The 18,939-nt window shown below is 41.6% G+C and overlaps 1 protein-coding gene across 1 annotated transcript; it reads right to left on the bottom strand.

Annotated features, from left to right (window-relative positions):
• Positions 1 to 2,511: 2,511 nt before the first annotated feature.
• LOC139550531 (outer dense fiber protein 2-like) lies at positions 2,512 to 18,641 on the bottom strand. The gene is given in 18 exon segments (XM_071361473.1): positions 2,512 to 2,944; positions 3,127 to 3,252; positions 6,457 to 6,619; positions 6,907 to 7,007; positions 8,525 to 8,629; positions 8,757 to 8,867; positions 9,755 to 9,890; positions 10,476 to 10,585; positions 10,736 to 10,855; positions 10,857 to 10,922; positions 11,286 to 11,402; positions 11,540 to 11,611; positions 12,000 to 12,074; positions 12,265 to 12,396; positions 12,542 to 12,671; positions 16,754 to 16,889; positions 17,482 to 17,613; positions 18,436 to 18,641. Coding segments are annotated over 16 exon segments (1,878 nt in total). The 5' UTR covers positions 16,888 to 16,889; positions 17,482 to 17,613; positions 18,436 to 18,641; the 3' UTR covers positions 2,512 to 2,764.
• Between the last annotated feature and the right edge of the window lie 298 nt (positions 18,642 to 18,939).

Here is an 18,939-nt window from a genome sequence, read left to right as displayed (position 1 = left end):
TCATAGCCTGGTTCCTCTCTAGGTTTCTTCCTAGGTTTTGGCCTTTCTAGGGAGTTTTTCCTAGCCACCGTGCTTCGACACCTGCATTGCTTGCTGTTTGGGGTTTTAGGCTGGGTTTCTGTACAGCACTTTGAGATATCAGCTGATGTAAGAAGGGCTATATAAATCAATTTGATTTGATTTGATACTCACGTCAGCCTTGGAGAGTGAGATTACCCAGTCCCCTGGGTCAGCAGTGGCCCTCATGCACGTTTGTGTGTGTGCGTATGTGTGTGTATGTGTGTCTGTAATAAAAAAAAGTCTGTAATACCTTCTCATTTGCTTAACATGTCAGGTATCAGCATGAAAGAAGAATGCTTTCCAGTAAAATGAGAAAGAGAGAGAGACAGAGATGCATCACTGACAATATTGCGTAAGCAGACTTGGACAGGGGGGAAAATGAGGGCATTGACGCACACAGAAGTAAAATGCGTCCATCGTGTGTCTGAGGAGTACCAAGGAGTTTTATCTTTGAACACTTGAGAGGAGTGGAACAGGTCCACATATGAGCTTTAAAAAATCCTATATTCCTCCTTCAATTTACTTCCTGAATTGAAATGGAACTGACCCTGTCGCTAACCATGGGAGGCAGAGAACTTGACTGACATTAGTAGCCTATGCCCTATACCCTAGGGCAGGGGTATTCAACGCTTACTCTACGAGGCCGGAGCCTGCTGGTTTTCTGACCTACCTAATAATTCATTGCACACAGCTGATGTCTCAGGTCTAAATCAGTCCCTGATTAGAGGGGAACAATTAAAACAATGCAGTGGAACTGGCTTCAAGGTCCAGAGTTGAGTTTGAGGGCCCTAGGGGTTGATGAGTTTACATAATAACAGCTCACCACCAGACAAATGCAGGCAGGATTATGACTCAACCAATAGCCCCATAATCATACCATAATCAATGGTGGTCCAGTACCATGGGTATTCTGGACAACTAATCAATTGCGGTCAAACCTTCCCTTCTGTGAGCGCTGTAACAGAGGTTTGAAACTTCTAAATTACAGCCTCTTCAGTCTCTTTGGCAAAGAAAAGACGAATGGCAAAGAAGAACAGAATGAAGTCATCATCACATCATCACACTCTTTGGTCCAACTCATGGCAGCCAGCTAATATACCCTCACATAGAATGTATGGTTGTATGGTTATCTTATGGTCAGTGATGGGGAAACACAGTACAACAGTAATTAGTGTTGATTAGGCCCAATGGAAACAACACTGTCCATCTCTGGCTGTCACAGGGAGTAACAAATGTTCCTGGATGTCATCAGATGTGGCAAGTCAAGCTTATGTAACAAAGCATTGTGAGATGTGCCAAGTTTCCTGTTGGTAGGCCAGGCTATGGAGTGTACCTTAGTTCGACTGGAGGCCTGCCTGTATACCCAAACAACCTCTAAAACTCAATATCCCAGTTCACATAAACACATCAACAGTGAAACACAAAGAGGCCAAGAGGGGAAGTAAGGAAGTATCAGTGGACATGTGGTTCACGTTGCTGCTCGTTTGTTGTGTTCCAACTTGAAATATACTTACTCCTGTCACTATATTAGACCTTATTGATTATGTTACCTGATTAATAAATGTATATGGTATGTCAATGAATGGAGAAGATGAACTTTTTGTATGGAAAGTTACTGTGAGAGAAAAGGGGAACAGCAAGTATGTTGAGTAAGTTGAACAGAAGGTCCCTTGTAAACATCACAGAGAAGTGACCTGATGAAGGGGAACCGCTACCAGACCGCTTAACATCTAGGCAGTTTGGAAAACAGATGGACAGTTCTGAGAAGTCACACAGATAATCTCATCTTGACATACAGTATATATGCCTGTTTGATCATTGTACAAGTGTGTTTGCAGCTGAAGCATCCAGTGGGTTGAATAAACTTGGTTTGAGTTTTTTCTAGTTGTCCGTCTGAGTTCATCCTGTTTGTTCACGACCTATCAGTTGAATTGTTTGTTTTTGTCTTTTACATAACTGAGACTGTGTTAGCTCTGCGTTGGATATCTGGAGATCCTGTGATGAAACCAGGCCTGACAGCTAAAGCAACTGTACCTTGTTTTCAGATGTTGGCATTCAATCAGATTGCATAACATTTGGAGGGAAACAAAGTGTTGACTGACTACTCCTGAGCAACACCCTGGAGACAGTGAGATCCCAAACAGGTCATGAAACTGGCTCTCCGAGGTTCCCATATCCTGCACAGCACCGCTGAGTGATATACAGGCTTAAGACTTACCTTCTTTAAAGGGATAGTTCGAGATTTTGTCAATTAAGCATTTGTTTCTACTTACCAAGAGTCAGATGAACTCAAGGATACCATTTTTGTCTCCGCGTGCAGTTTGAAGGAAGTTAAAGGTTGTTTATGATGCGATTGCTAACTAGCGGAAGTCTATGCCAAAATCTCAACCTATCCCTTTAAGACTTAAGAAAACCAATTTGGATCAGTACGCTGAGTAAAAACTCTGTCTGTACAATATCCATTATCAACTTTATTGAAATTATATTTATAATGGGAAAAAAGTAGTTACTGATCGATACAAAAATAAACATGGACTTCTTTATCGAACATGAATCAATGTGCAATTCATTAGTTTTCCAAAACACATATATTATTAAAAACATTGGTAAGTAAGGTTCATACATTGTAAGTAAGGCTCATATGACTTCCACAACAACACAAGTTACACATAACACACCACAAACACACATATCTGAGTAATTATCATTTTAAAAAGTAGGATGATTCAAAGCTAGACGTTGCCGGTGGTAGTCTTTCATCAAACATGGTGGCGTAAGAGTTCTTGAGGAAGTCTACGTAGTTCTGAATGCTCTGCTTGTGGCTCTCTGATTTGTCCAGGCTGAGCTGCAGGTCCTTCAGACGCACCTCAAACTTCTTCTCAGCCTACACAAAGGAATCAATCCATTGAACCGAAAAATGTATGTATTTCTATTCTTTAAAATAAAAAGAATTGTCTGATTGGCTATGGCATCAAAAAGTACTGTATTATCATTAGCTTTAAGGGATATGAGAAACATCCTATGGTATGCAGTAGGTTATCGTAGGTGATCGTGTCTGATACTCACCAACTGATTGCTTTGTTTCATCTGTTTCAGCTCATTCTCTCTCCTGCTCTTCTCAGCCTCCAGTTCCAGGATTTTAGTCTGAAAGGAACTTTCTCTGGAAACAGCTTCGTCTTTCACATTGGACACCTTGGCATTAAAGAAATAGAGATGATGAGATGTATCAAAAAGTCAACCTCGACCTCTTGATACAAACTCAACTCCTAAAATACACTATCTTCAAATGGTTTCTGTGCCTTTCCATTTCCTTCTGGGAACCAGTCAAAAGTTTGGACACACCTACTCATTCAAGGGTTTTTCTTTATTTTTTATAGAATAATTATGAAGACATCAAAACTATGAAATAACACATATGGAATCCTGTAGTAACCAAAAAATATATATTATATATTTAAGATTCTTCAAAGTAGCCACCCTTTGCCTTGATGACACTGTTGGCATTCTCTCAACCAGCTTCATGAAGTAGTCACCAGGAATGCATTTCAATTAACAGGTGTGCTTTGTTCATTTGTGGAATTTCTTTCCTTCTTAATGCGTTTGAGCCAATCAGTTGGGTTGTGACATGGTAGGGTTGGTATACAAAAGATAGCCCTATTTGGCAAAAGACCAAGTCCATATTATGGCAAGAAAATCTAAAATAAGCAAAAAGAAATGACAGTCCATCATTACTTTAAGACATGAATGTCAGTCAATCCGGAACATTTCAAGAACTATGAAAGTTTCTTCAAGTGCAGTCGCAAAAACCATCAAGTGCTATGATGAAATTGGCACTCATGAGGACCGCCACAGGAAAGGAAGACCCAGAGTTACCTCTTCTGCAGAGGATAAGTTCATTAGTTACCAGCCTCAGAAATTGCAGCCCAAATAAATGCTTCACAGAGTTCAAGTAACAGACACATCTGTTCAGAGGAGACTGCGTGAATCAGGCCTTCATGGTCAAATTTCTGCAAAGAAACCACTACTAAAGGACACCAATAAGAAGAAGAGACTTGCTTGGGCCAAGAAACACGAGCAATGGACATTAGACCGGTGAAAATTTGTCCTTTGGTCTGATGAGTCCAAATTTGACATTTCTGGTTCCAACCGCCATGTCTTCGTGAGACGCAGAGCAGGAGAAGAGATGATCTCCGCATGTGTGGTTCCCACCGTGAAGCATGGAGGAGGTGTGATATTGCTTTGCTGGTGACACTGTCTGTGATTTATTTAGAATTCAAGGCACACTTAACCAGCATGGCTACCATCCCATCTGGTTTGCGCTTAGTGGGACTATCATTTGTTTTCAACAGGACAATAACACAACACACCTCCAGGGCTATTTGACCAAGAAGGATTGTGATGGAGTGCTGCATCAGATGACCTGGCCTCCACAATCACCTGACCTCAACCCAATTTAGATGGTTGGGATGATTTGGACCGTAGAGTGAAGGAAAAGCAGCCAACAAGTGCTCAGCATATGTGGGAACACCTTCAAGACTGTTGGAAAAGCATTCCAGGTGAAGCTAGTAAAAATAAAGAAAAACCCTTGAATTAGTAGGTGTGTCCAAACTATTGATTGGTACTATATACAGTGGGGAGAACAAGTATTTGATACACTGCCGATTTAGCAGGTTTTCCTACTTCCAAAGCATGTAGAGGTCTGTAATTTTTATCATTGGTACACTTACACTGTGAGAGACGGAATCTAAAACAAAATTCCAGAAAATCACATTGTATGATTTTTAAGTAATTCATTTGCATTTTATTGCATGACATAAGTATTTGATCACCTACCAACCAAAAAGAATTCCAGCTCTCACAGACCTGTTAGTTTTTCTTTAAGAAGCCCCCCTCTTCTCCACTCATTACCTGTATTAACTGCACCTGTTTGAACTCGTTACCTGTATAAAATACACCTCTCCACACACTCAATCAAACAGACTCCAACCTCTCCACAATGGCCAAGACCAGATAGCTGTGTAAGGACATCAGGGATAAAATTGTAGACCTGCACAAGGCTGGGATGGGCTGCAGGACAATAGGCAAGCAGCTTGGTGAGAAGGCAACAACTGTTGGCGCAATTATTAGAAAATGGAAGAAGTTCAAGATGACGGTCAATCACCCTCGGTCTGGGGCTCCATTAAAGATCTCACCTCGTGGGGCATCAATGATCATGAGGAAGGTGAGGGATCAGCCCAGAACTACACAGCAGGACCTGGTCAATAACCTGAAGAGAGCTGGGACCACAGTCTCAAAGAAAACCCTTAGTAATACACTACGCCGTCATGGATTAAAATCCTGCAGCGCACGCAAGGTCTCCTTGCTCAAGCCAGCACATGTCCAGGCCCGTCTGAAGTTTGCCAATGACCATCTGGATGATCCAGAGGAGGAATGGGAGAAGGTCATGTGGTCTGATGAGACAAAAATAGAGCTTTTTGGTCTAAACTCCACTCGCCGTGTTTGGAGGAAGAAGAAGGATGAGTACAACCCCAAGAACACCATCCCAACCGTGAAGCATGGAGGTGGAAACATCATTCTTTGGGGATGCTTTTCTGCAAAGGGGACAGGACGACTGCACCGTATTGAGGGGAGGATGGATAGGGCCATGTATCGCGAGATCTTGGCCAACAACCTCCTTCCCTCAATAAGAGCATTGAAGATGGGTCGTGGCTGGGTCTTCCAGCATGACAACGACCCGAAACACACAGCCAGGGCAACTAAGGAGTGGCTCCGTAAGAAGCATCTCAAGGTCCTGGAGTGGCCTAGCCATTCTCCAGACCTAAACCCAATAGAGAATCTTTGGAGGGAGCTGAAAGTCTGTATTGCCCAGCGACAGCCCCGAAACCTGAAGGATCTGGAGAAGGTCTGCATGGAGGAGTGGGCCAAAATCTCTGCTGCAGTGTGTGCAAACCTGGTCAAGAACTACAGGAAACGTATGATCTCTGTAATTGCAAACAAAGGTTTCTGTAGCAAATATTAAGTTCTGCTTTTCTGATGTATCAAATACTTATGTCATGCAATAAAATGAAAATTAATTACTTAAAAATCATACAATGTGATTTTCTGCATTTTTGTTTTAGATTCCGTCTCTCACGGTTGAATTGTACCTATGATACAAATTACAGACCTCTACATGCTTTGTAAGTAGGAAAACCTTCAAAATCGGCAGTGTATCAAATACTTGTTCTCCCCACTGTATATATTTTTTTTTCCCCTCTCCCATATATATTTTATATTCTGAGCATTTACATTTGCTACTATACACATGATAGGTTTGAGTAAAACCATATGCTGAGCATATGAGCATGAAATACTGTCCACACTCTATATAATCCAGCAGCTGCTAACATACAGTACCTGTTGCCTGACGTCGGCCAGAGCGGCCTCCAGTTCTCTGTTGAGAGCCTGGCAGTCTGCTGAGCGCTGTTCTAGGTGCCTGCTGCTATAGCGTAAAGCGTCCTCCTGACCTGCCAGCCTACGGACCAGCCCCTGGTTCTCCCCTTGCAGCTCTTCCATCTGCCTTGAGGAATACACAACGATACTTGAAGAGCACCTATCTAGCTACATAAGGACTTCATAACACATTCATAACCTACACATATAACAGCCATCAGCATTGTATACACATTTCAGAATTCACCCTGGTCAGGTTTGAAACTTTTTTAAATTAAAAACAATTCAATATATCTTCAATGTCACTAATGTACTTTGACATGAGAAATATAGAAGAATCTCATTTGAAAATACCACTTGTAATAAAATGGGAGCATGTATGAATTATGTCTAATGAGAGAAAGATAAACTTACTTTTGAAGAGCATCCACTTTCTGCTGTAGCTGTGAGTTAGCCTCATGGATAGACTCTTTCATGTCCAATGACGATCTCATCTTCTCCCCTTGGCTCTCCACCTGGATGGAGAATAATCATTTCAGAATAATCATTTCAGAATAATCATTTCAGAATAATCATTTCAGAATAATCATTTCAGAATAATCATTTTCAGAATTGGGGTTAGTCAAAAAATGTACTCTTTGACTGAATATCTTACATGCTGCATGTATTTTCAATTAGTATTGAACACATGAATTGGGGTTCAAGCACATACAGTACAACAACACAAAGAGTTGTACAGATGCACTTAATTTGACACTGCTTCTCACAGCAGGAAAATAATCCTGCAGCAACAGGAAATGTGAATTATTATGGAGGTTATAATGAATGGACATTTTTGAAGGGGTTGATACATTTTTTGATTGCGGAAATCAAGTCAGAAATTCTAAAGTGTAAATTACAAACTTTGGAAGCCTTTTTAAACCTTGAATACACTAAAATGTAAATGTCCTGCTGCTCAGGAATATTCTCTGCGACAACAGAGTGAACAAATTAAGATAGTAGATCTGTACCATGAAATGACTGGAATTACATTGGTTTATCAACTTATCAACACAGCACCCTCAACGCTACACAAAGGTAACATGAGCAACACTCAAAGGCAAGCATTGATTGAACAGTGCTGAAACATGAATAGAAACACATCTTAAATCAGTTGAAGGTGACCATCAAGGCTCTATATACAACTAACAGGGGCACATAGGGTTGCGACCTTACTTTCTTCCCACTGCAATCTGAGCACATTCAGTCACAAACCTTAACACCAAGTCAAAGCAGGACAGGGTTGGGATACACCATTATAACCATTGTGATTATAACACTATAAAAGGAAACCACATATAGGGTTTGACTGCCATCTGGTGGTTGGAAGTGGTAAACGGCCACATTCTACATACTGTACCGGACTCCAACAGCACTTACTTGCCCATCTACAGGTTACCATAGTCTTACTGCTAAATTGCACACCTTGACCTGCAGTTGTCTAATGGCCTCTGCCTTGTCTGCACATGTCTTCTCGGAGCGCTTCAGGTTGTCCTGGCACTCCGCAAGACTCTGCTCTGTGGCACTCAGTAACTCTGGGTACTCTTCCAGCTCCCTTACACACCCCTCCAGTTCCAGTCTCACCTGGGGTCCATGGGGGGAGGGGCGCGCCGGCCAGCAGGGCAGGGGCGCAGAGAAATGTTAATTACTGATTGGCCACACCTCTCTAAGTAGCTCTTACTGACTGGTCCACAACTGACAATACACCCATAGGAAGCTGGACACACCCATTCACCACTGATGTGTATTTACACAGAGATAATCTTTTAAAGGCTTTCAGCAAACTGTGAGGCAAACAAATATCAAAAACACAGGATTCACATTCATTTTGATTTCACTGAACCAAATATTGTTTGTGTATAACTATTTCAAGCAATTTGATTTTATTCTTACACATGTTGAATGGGCTATCTTTTTGCTTCAATTTCCGAAGGATGAAAACCAATTTAAGACAAAGCTCTTTACACTGAATGTAGCCAACAGAAGACTTTACCTTCTCCACTTCTGCCTCTCTTCCTTCTCTGATGTTCTCTGTTTCCCTCAGAACACTCTCCAACTTTATTCTCAGATCATCCACCTCCATTTGAAGCTCTGCCACCTGAGAGGTGTGCAATAACAGGTCAATAAAAACAGACAACTTCTACCTTACCTATGAATCTCTCAACGCATTTTTATAGGATTAGTAAGTATTGAAACTTGGATATGGGGGGGTGTGGGATCCCTGCCTGACTCTGATCCTGTTCTGCTTGGTCTTTCCTCTCCTGTAACATAGTGCTCTCCTCTTTCAGGGCTGCTTCAGAATGGACCAGCTGCAGTTCCAGCCCAGCGGTGGACGCCTAGAACATAAATAAACCAATATAATCTTGAACACAACGGGAACAAATCACGCAATAATAATAATAATAATATACACTACCAGTTAAATGTTTGGACACACCTACTCATTCAAGGGTTTTTCTTTATTTTTACTATTTTCTAAATTGTAGAATAATAGTGAAGACATTAAAAACTATGAAATAAAACACATGGAATCATGTAGTAACCAAAAAAGTGTTAAACAAATCAAATACTTCAAAGTAGCCACCCTTTGGGGCGGCAGGTAGCCTAGTGGTTAGTGTTGGGCCAGTAACTGAAAGGTGGCTGGATCAAATCCCCGAGCTGACAGGTACAAATCTGTCATTCCGCCCCTGAACAAGGCAGTTAACCCACTGTTCCCCAGTAGGCCATCATTGTAAATAAGAATTTGTTCTTAACCTAGTTAAATAAAGGTTATATTTAACAACAAAAAATACATGTTTTTTGCCTTGATGACAGCCTTGCACACTCTTATCATTCTCTCAACCAGCTTAATGAGGAATGCTTTTCCAACAGTCTTGAAGGAGTTCCCAAGTCAAACTAGTCTTGAAGGAGTTCCCAAGTCAAACTAGTCTTGAAGGAGTTCCCAAGTCAAACCAGTCTTGAAGGAGTTCCCAAGTCAAACTAGTCTTGAAGGAGTTCCCAAGTCAAACTAGTCTCGAAGGAGTTCCCAAGTCAAACTAGTCTTGAAGGAGTTCCCAAGTCAAACTAGTCTTGAAGGAGTTCCCAAGTCAAACTAGTCTCGAAGGAGTTCCCAAGTCAAACTAGTCTCGAAGGAGTTCCCAAGTCAAACTAAATAAATAAATCAATAATTGTTGGGTGGTGCACACACAACTTCAAGGTATATATTGCTGTTTTATTTTCCTACCTTGAGGGTTGCGTTCTCAAGGCCAATGTTTCTGTTTTCAGCGTTGAGTTTTTCCAATTTTAGCAGTAAGGCCTCATTTGCAGCAGCGAATTCATCTCTCTCTTTCTGCAGCTTCACAGTAATGTCTGCTATTTGGCTGTAATGAAACAACAATAAAAATCTAAATAAAATACAATTTTATGGGTCATGTACACATATTTTGCAGCAAAATGCTGATGTTTCTAGCTCCAACAGTGCAGTAATACCTAACAATTTTTTATTTATTTAACTAGGCAAGTCAGTTAAGAAGCTTTATCTTGGCCAGGTCGCAGTTGTAAATGAGAACTTGTTCTCAACTAGCCTACCTGGTAAAATAAAAAAATAACAAATTCTAATTTTCAATGACGGCCTAGGAACAAGGGGTTAACTGCCTCGTTCAGGGGCAGAACGACAGATTTTTACCTTGTCAGCTCGGGGATTCGATCTTGCAATCTTTCGGTTACAAGTCCAACGCTCTAACCACTAGGCTACCTGCTGCCCCACAATACACACAAATCCCCAAAATAAAAAGAAAGGAATTAAGAAAAAAGCAATTGCCGCTTGCCCAAATACTTTCTGTGAGGAGAAGATTTGAAAAGTAAAAAAAAAGATTATTATTTATTGCCTCAAGGACCTGGATTGACAATATGCCAGACTTTGTGTCCAGGACAAAAAATGAATACTAAGGCTTGAAATGACGTACCCTTTTAGCAGTCCTATCTGTGCATCAAGCTGTATTCTCTCATCTGTCTTCTGCTCCTGATGTCTCCTCCATGTGTCCCTCTCTGAATGAACCTCAGCCAGCTGAACATCCTACATGTAATAGAACATAACATAACGCACCTTACTGGCAGTGGCAATGAACTCACCAAGAACGGGATACCCAAGTCGTGTAAAGTAGGGGACACCGTAGCTAAAGTAAAAACTGTGTTCTTATTGGTTCCCAACATTACCCATACGTACTTTTTCCCTCAGCTTCGTGTAGCATTTATCCACAGCAGCTTCGAACCTCTCGGCCCTCTGTTTCTGGGAGCGGGTGGCCTTCTTCAGGACTTCTTTCTCCTGCGCTGCCTTCTCCAAAAAAAACAGAGATCTCCCCCCTCAGACCATCTATCTCCAGCTCCTGTGCCGCCAACTGCCTCTCCAAACCCTGGAAAAAAGAGAGGGAACACGCACAGTGTTTAAGCTTTAAACATATCTACACACTAATTCCTAGCCTTTTTAAAACAAATAGGATTTCACTTATGGACAACGTCCATCTTGGATGGGTCGTAAATTAATATTGTCCACCATTCTTTGTGAAACAGAAATGCGTCTATTTTTTGCTCTTTCTTCCCAACCCTCCCAGACATCAGACACACAGGCTGGAAGCTTGATATTTACTGGAAATTGTGTATTGTGCTTCCTCTGTGTCTTATTCTACAGATAGAATGGCTTGTCCTTACTAAGTTCTCAAATGGGACAATAAAGTGATTGATATATTCATAGACTGATGCCTGAACTTGTGTGTTACCCGGAGCTGCACAGTGAGACGGTTGTTGTCGGCCTCCCTGCTGCGTAGCTGGCCCTGCAGGTGAGCACGTGTGGTCTCCACAGACTTGGTGGCATGGACCGCATTCTCTGTGTTCTCCTGTGGAGCATCAAAGCAGAAAGAGATGGTGTGAGGACAATGCCTTCATTTAATTTGTACCTTTGTCAATGTTTTATCATGTACAAATTGTGGTCATCGCTTGTGTATTTCATGTGAAATTAAAGCCCAATGCTAACCATTTCTTTCTTCCGCAAACCCATCAGTTCTTCTACCATTTGTTCTTTATCATTCAAATCTCCTTTCAAATGCTGGTGGAAACAAAATAACAACAAACATAAAAATAAATCTTTCCCACAGTACAATTTTCATTTGAAATGACAAATGTGTATAGTGAACAGTAGCAGATGCTTTTCTATCCAAAGTGTCTTACAAATTTAGCACACAAGTTCAGTATATGTGGCCCATGCGGGTTTGAATCAAATCCCCAACTTTAATGTAGCTGGCATCATGTTTCAACCCACTGAGCCATACTGCACTGAATGACCCTATTATCTGCCAAGAGGAGCTTAACAAACTGGCAGACCTTATAAAATCTTAAGCCTTGGCACCGCTATGTCAACATTTCAAAGCGTTTCAATACAGGTCTGGAGTAATGTGTGAAGTTTTATTTTTTTCACCAAGGGAGAAGCAATTTACCAGATTATCACACTCAGCCTGTGTAAGCTTCTTCAGTAAGAGATCGATGTGTTTGTCTGTCTCCATTCGAGACGCCTAATACAGGAGACAAAAAGTGTAGTCAAATCATATGTTAATTTAAGAAGACAAAGTTGCAATAACCCTTTACTTTAGTGCTCAGGTATAATGCATTCTAATACTTGTCATAAGCATGACCCCCTTATAAATTGCTAGGTGACAGTCCTTCAAAGTAGTAATCATTAGCCATCAGATTAGAATTGCCAACCTCTGCATCCTTCAGGTCTTGGAGTTGCTGTCGAACAGACTTGTTTATCCGTTTAAAAACCTCCAACTTGTCCAGTAGAAGGCCTCTCTGCCTTGACATCCGCCGGTTATCAGAAGCAGAGTGTCTTGAGTCCTTTGTAACAGAAGGATTAATTAAATTCTGCTTTTGACACCTTAAACATTGTAAACAAATTAAAGATGTTGATATCATGTTATGCCTCTCTTAAAATAAAGACAGGTGCACTGTCTGCACATCAACTGCAAAGGACTTCACGTACGGCAAAATCGCCCTCCAGTGTCTCCTTGAATGACATGAGCTGTATGGCTGCAGAAATGCCCGCTGCTTCGGCATCCATCAATGTTTTCAACAGGGGACTTTTGTCCATGGTTGCACCATAGTCTCCATAACTACATATAAAGAAAAGACAGAGAGAGGGTTAGAAATCAGTTGGATCCACACTTAGAGCTGTGTCTGTGCAGTGTTTCTCCCAAATGCAATCGTTTTATAATGTAGATGTAGTGTATTTTTGTGATCCCTGACGCTCGGTCTGAACATTAACATGCATCACTTGCGGTTTTGGAAGCATAAGGACCTTATCTTTCATATCAGCTCAAAATAATTTTCAAATAACAATGTTAAATTAATACACAACTTGATAGGTTAGTGTTCCCACACGGCCATATCTCCATGTTACAGCGCTTGTTTACGGACAACAGACGGAAGACAGGAGGCGACCACCTGTGCTAATTAGTTATCTAGCTGTATGGATCTGTGCAAAACTGCTCGAGTAAGTGTATCTTTTTCATTTGAAGGATTCTTTCTTGATGATGAAAGATAGAGGCCATATGTTTTGAAAGCCGTATGGCAAGCAATGTTTATTGACGTTTCTAAATGTTAAAACACAGCATCAGGACAGAAGGAATGGTGCATCAGGACAGAAGGAATGGTGCATCAGGACAGAATGAATGGTGCATCAGGACAGAAGGAATGGTGCATCAGGACAGAAGGAATGGTGCCCGAGAGGATGGCTGCCGTTTTACATGCTCCTAACCAACTGTGATATTTTGTTCGTTTTTTTGTTAGTTGATCAAGATTATCCTACCAACGGGACATTAAAAACTGTAATATCTTATGTTTCACAGAGTCGTAGCTAAAAGATGACAAGGATAATATAGAGCTGGCGGGATTTTCCATGCACCGGCAGAACAGGGAAGTTACATCTGGTAAGACAAGGGGTGGGGGGTTGCCAACTGTCCCGTATTAGTCGGGATGTCCCTTATATTGGGCTAAATTGGTTTGTCCCATACTGGACCTCCATTGTCCCGTAATGTCATCCAATCACAGTAAAGCGTAAACTCGCCAATTACTGCAAAGTAATTTCTGTTATTGTTCGGTCGGTTTGGCATATCAAGGATATATGGATAAACCTGCAAAAAAGAAAAGACTGTGGAGCTACAACAAACAATGTGAAGCAAAAAAGACATGGGTTAAGCCCGTCAGTGGTGACTCGACAAAAGCTTTCTGTACTTTATGCGTTGGGAATTCTCAATTGGCCATGGAGGGGAGAATGACCTAACTCAGCATGCATCCACAGAAATGCACAAGGCCACGCTAGCTAAAGGTGCTAGCAATATCGGTGCATTCTTCGTGACGTCTACTGCGGAAAAACGGACAAAATTGGAAAACACCTCTCCGTTTACCAGTTATTGAGCAGTGCCAACAATCGCATTCTGAAAGCTAATTGCCCAGCTCACATAGCTCATAATGCCTGCAAGCACGCCTGCAAGCACGCCTGCAATCAGCTGTCAGTGGATATTGAGACAATTGTTTTACAGATCTACAGACACTTATCAGTATCTGCTTCCCGAAGAGAGGAACTGCGTGCATTTTTTGCCTTTGTTGACATTGAGTGGCGTGAAATTCTGCAACATGTTTGCACACGATGGCTCTCTTCATCCAGCTGTCGATCGTCTCCTGCGAAGCTGGCCAGCTCTTACATCAAACTTCAAGTCCCTTGGGGAGACCTGTCCTGTGGCACTGAAGAGTATTTTTGAGTATGAAGAAAAAGCAGAAGATGCTGAGATTTATCTGTGTTTTTTCCACAACGTGGGTGTCTTTTTGACCAACTCATAAAAAGCTGGAGGAAACAACGCTCTGCATCACAGATGTTTACGAGGAAGTCCAAAAGTTCAAAATGAAGATGCTTCAGCTGAAACAGGACAGTTTCGTTGGATACCAGACCAAGCAGCTGATGGACAAACAATTGTCAGCACAAAGGTCGAAGCAGCAACAGGACTTTGAAGTTCTATGACACTGTCATTACATACATTGACATGTGGTTTGATTTCTCACCAGAAAATGAAATGGTGAAACTGATCGGCCTCTATGAGGAGCTCTCCTTCACTGACCTGGAGCAGGTGGTGGTTGTCCTCAAAATTACAGAGACGGTCAGTATGGACCAACTCTATGAAGAGTTTTGTGCTAGCCGGGAGGAAATACAGAAAGCCAGGCAGGATACCACAAAATCCGCCAGTGAGAACTGGGTGGCAGTTTTCCAAAACCAAGGGAAAGCCAACTTGATCAACATGTTCAGGATTGTCTCATTTGTCCTCAGTGTGCCAGGCTGAAATGCCTTTGTAGAGAGGATTTTCTGTCTGATGACCATTAAATGGTCAGACTCAAGAAACAGATGTAGCACAGAGGCTCTGTGACAGAGCTGATCAAAAATGAACTTCAATATCTGTGAACTGTGAGTTGTCATGTAATGACTTCTCTCTGGCTATGCAAAAGGAGAAAGGACTGCTTGAATCAGTCAAGAGCAGCAAAAAATAAGTAGACTTGGTGAGTGACTCATGCCCCTCATTTCCTCTTTTGCATTTGAAAGGTTGTTTTTTCGCTGTAAAGGTCCAAATTGTGATTTCTTTGATAATTTATTTTGAGGGTTATGCACATAAGTTTACATAATGATACAGTTTAAGTAAAGCTATAGACAAAATTGAATATAGTGTAACGACCCTGGGTTTATAAGCGCGGATATCGACTCTGCCGCACGAGCATGCTTTTGCTGCAGTCGATAGCGTGCTGGACTTCGGGCTAAAAGGTTGAGGGTTCGAGACCTGCTCCCTGCTGTTTCATTACAATGGTGTCAGAAGTAATCAACCTTTGCATCCACGACAGTGCGTGTGCTTGGCCGGTGAGCGCGTTCCTACAAGATGCTGAGTCGCAAGCTAGCGCAAGGACGCACTCTTTGAAAGGTGGGAGTAGTGTAACGACCCTGGGTTTATAAGCGCGGAAATCGACCCTGCCGCACGAGCATGCTTTTGGGGCACAGTCGATAGCGCGCTGGACTTCGGGCTAGAAGGTCGAGGGTTCGAGACCTGCTCCCTGCTGTTTCATTACAATACAAATGTTTTGCCTTTCCAATTGAATAAGAATATGAATATACACTGTATATTCATTCACACAACACCATACCCATACCGCCGTGGCACCGTGCACTGGCATGTCACCTTTTGTCCCTTATTTGGTAGTGAGAAAGTTGGCAACCCTAGGTGGTGCGCGATGTCTAATATTAAAGAAGTCTCGAGGTATTGCTCGCCTGAGGTAGAGTTCCTTATGATAAGCTGTAGACCAAACTATCTACCAAGAGAGTTCTCATCTATATTATTCGTAGCCGTCTATTTACCACCACAAACCGATGCTGGCACTAAGACAGCACTCAACCAACTCTATAAGGCCATAAGCAAACAAGAAAAATAGCATCCAGAAGCGGCGTTCCTAGAGGCCGGGGACTTTAATGCAGGCAAACTTAAATCTGTTTTACATCATTTCCACCAGCATGTCACATGTGCAACCAGAGGTAAAAAAACTCTAGACCACCTTTACTCCACACACAGAGATGCATACAAAGCTCTCCACCGCCCTCCATTTGGCAAATCTGACCCTAATTCTATCCTCCTGATTCCTGCTTACAAGCAAAAAATAAAGCAGGAAGCACCAGTGCCTCGGGCAATAAAAAAATTGTTCAGATGACACGGATGCTACGCTACAGGACTGTTTTGCTAGCACAGACTGGAATATGTTCCTGGATTCATCCAATGGCATTGAGGAGTATACCACCTCAGTCATCGGCTTCATCAATAAGTACATCACCGACGTCGTCCCGACAGTGACCATACGTACATATCCCAACAAGAAGCCATGGATTACAGGCAACATCCGCATCAAGGCTAGAACTGCTGCTTTCAAGGAACGGGACACGAATCCGGACGCTTAAAAGAAATCCCGCTAGGCCCTCAGATGAACCATCAAACAAGCAAAGTGTCAATACAGGATTAAGCATGTGACAAATAAAGTTTGATTTGAAGTTCAGATAAGGCAGTGGTGGGCGAAGCTAATGGCTGAGAACTGTAGGGAGAAGGCAGAATGCCGCCTAGAGATTTCGAGAGCTAACTATCCCCTAAACAAAACTGTGGCCCATAGATCTCACTAGTTGCTCTCCATCTCAGGGGTTTTAGTGTAGACGCTGCTGCGTATCCTGCTCCCTCTCCCATGCTCTGAGAAGCCATCTAGCTCATCGTCTAAAGAGTCCTGGAAGGGATCCTCAGGAGACATGGCTCTCATTTCTGCAGGGGGATGAAAGAGGACTATAGGTGTTAGTCTTACAGTTTTCCCATAATCACATTTCCATTTTCTAATAAAAGACACTAGACAACTGTAATGACAAGGAAATTCTGAACATGATTGATGCACTGACACAATATGATATGAGAAGATATACACAGACAATACCAGACAAGTGTATTGCAAGTATAGCTAGAATTGTAGCTAACTAACAGGTGTCATACATGGAAATTGTCCAAGGCAACATTTACCTGTTCTACTTCTCAATCAATTACTATCTCCTCTACAAACGACCCTGTACTGTCACTGATTATTAGGCTACAACCAGTGCTTGTTCTTTTGACCATTAGCTATTAGCTGAGCTGATCCATTTTGACCTTCAGAGCCAAGGAACAGTAGTTAGCTAGCTACACAAGCTATGGTATCTGGATACCGTATGCTAGCTGAGTTAGCTAGCAAAGGCCAGTTAGTTAGAATTACTAAAATGAAACGCAAAATCAAACCGAGTTTAGGTGATGAGGTAAGAAACATCTATGACCAAGACGTATCTAGCTAAATTGGTAAGGTGAGATTTCAAATTAAATGTATTTTTACCTTCATTCACTTTCGTGCCTCTTGTCTTGATGGAAACCCTTGTCTTGTGCTACTGTACTGTAAGATGCTTGGCGTTCGTTGCATCCATTGGTTGATTTGAGTCCCGCCTTTTTACTCGCGATAAGTGATTGGCTGAGACATTGGGCATAAAGGCGTAACGTAAACAAACCCTACTAGAGCGTGGTTCTTAGCTAAATCAAAAAAATTGTTGTAAGTACACCTCTGCATAACATTGTATCCTTATTAACATTAAAGAAAAAAGAAAGAAATATAGATCAACTTACAACAAAGAATAACTTTATTAACATTGTTTTTTAGTCTGTAACAGAAAATACTTAAAAGTGCATCAATTTGCCGGAAATGTAAAAAAAAATTCAAGCCTTAATTAAACTAACATTTTTTGACCATTTGATTCTGAAAAATAAAATATAATCAATAAATAATAATAAATTCAAATTGATCAGCAACATTAACTCAGGAGCACAATATATGAAACACTTTGACCTATAAAACAATTTGTGCTGATTTTTAAAAGTCAAAATGAGGAAGTCAGGATTAATGGCTACAATGAGCACGTTTTGCAGAGCACAGCTTTTCGAAGCGGGGTTTGAAGCATGATACTGCAACTCTCAGCTCCTGCTCAATGTTTAGCTGGGACCTGATGACAGAGACCATGTCTAATGCTGCAGGCAGTATCAGCTCCTCTGCTATGGAGTGGGGTTTTTTGCACTGAGCAATTTGGTACGCCACCTTATATGATGCTAACAGTGCTCGCTGGTTTACTGAAGTAGCATTCACAAAGCGGGACGATTGTTGGCAATATTCGGCACGTTTTCGCTGAAAAAACTCAAGCGGCTTATCAGCGTGATTGGGGTGTAATGTCTTTAAGTGACGCCTTAATTTATTTGGCTTCATGCTGTCCGCTGCCAACATTTTTAGACACAGTAAACATACCGGTCTTTCCTCGTCTCCCACCGTAGTCACAGTGAAGCCAAGCGCTACATACGCGTCGTCATATTTCCTCGTCTTAGCTTTCGGGAGACTTACGTTTGTCTCATCTCCGTCTTCTCTCCGCCTTTCTTTTCATCGCTGTTAAATATTTTTCCATGGTGTCTCTTAAGGGTTTGTTATCTGCACTTCATATCTCCTGCTCTTGTTCGGTGCCAAAAAAAACATGTTCCCCGGGGTCACACGCGCCCCCCACTATTTGAGAAGGACTGGTTTAACCCATCCACATGCATTTTCTATATGAAATAAATATTACATCATTAACAAAATATTTTGAGTAAAACCGAAATGAAAAAAATCAACAACAAAGTAATTAAACTGGAACAACAAAGTAATGAACATGTGTAAATGAAACTGCACGGGATTCAAAAGCTGGACAGTAAAGTCACGTGACATTCAAGTTTGGAACGGACCGTTTTGATTGGACGAAGCACTTTTACAAGTTTCTCT

This window comes from Salvelinus alpinus, chromosome 23, assembly GCF_045679555.1.
Source record: "Salvelinus alpinus chromosome 23, SLU_Salpinus.1, whole genome shotgun sequence".
In the NCBI taxonomy this organism is placed as follows: Eukaryota; Metazoa; Chordata; class Actinopteri; order Salmoniformes; family Salmonidae; genus Salvelinus; species Salvelinus alpinus.
Note: the sequence above shows the minus strand (reverse complement) of the source record. Positions and strands in the feature narration are given on the sequence as shown.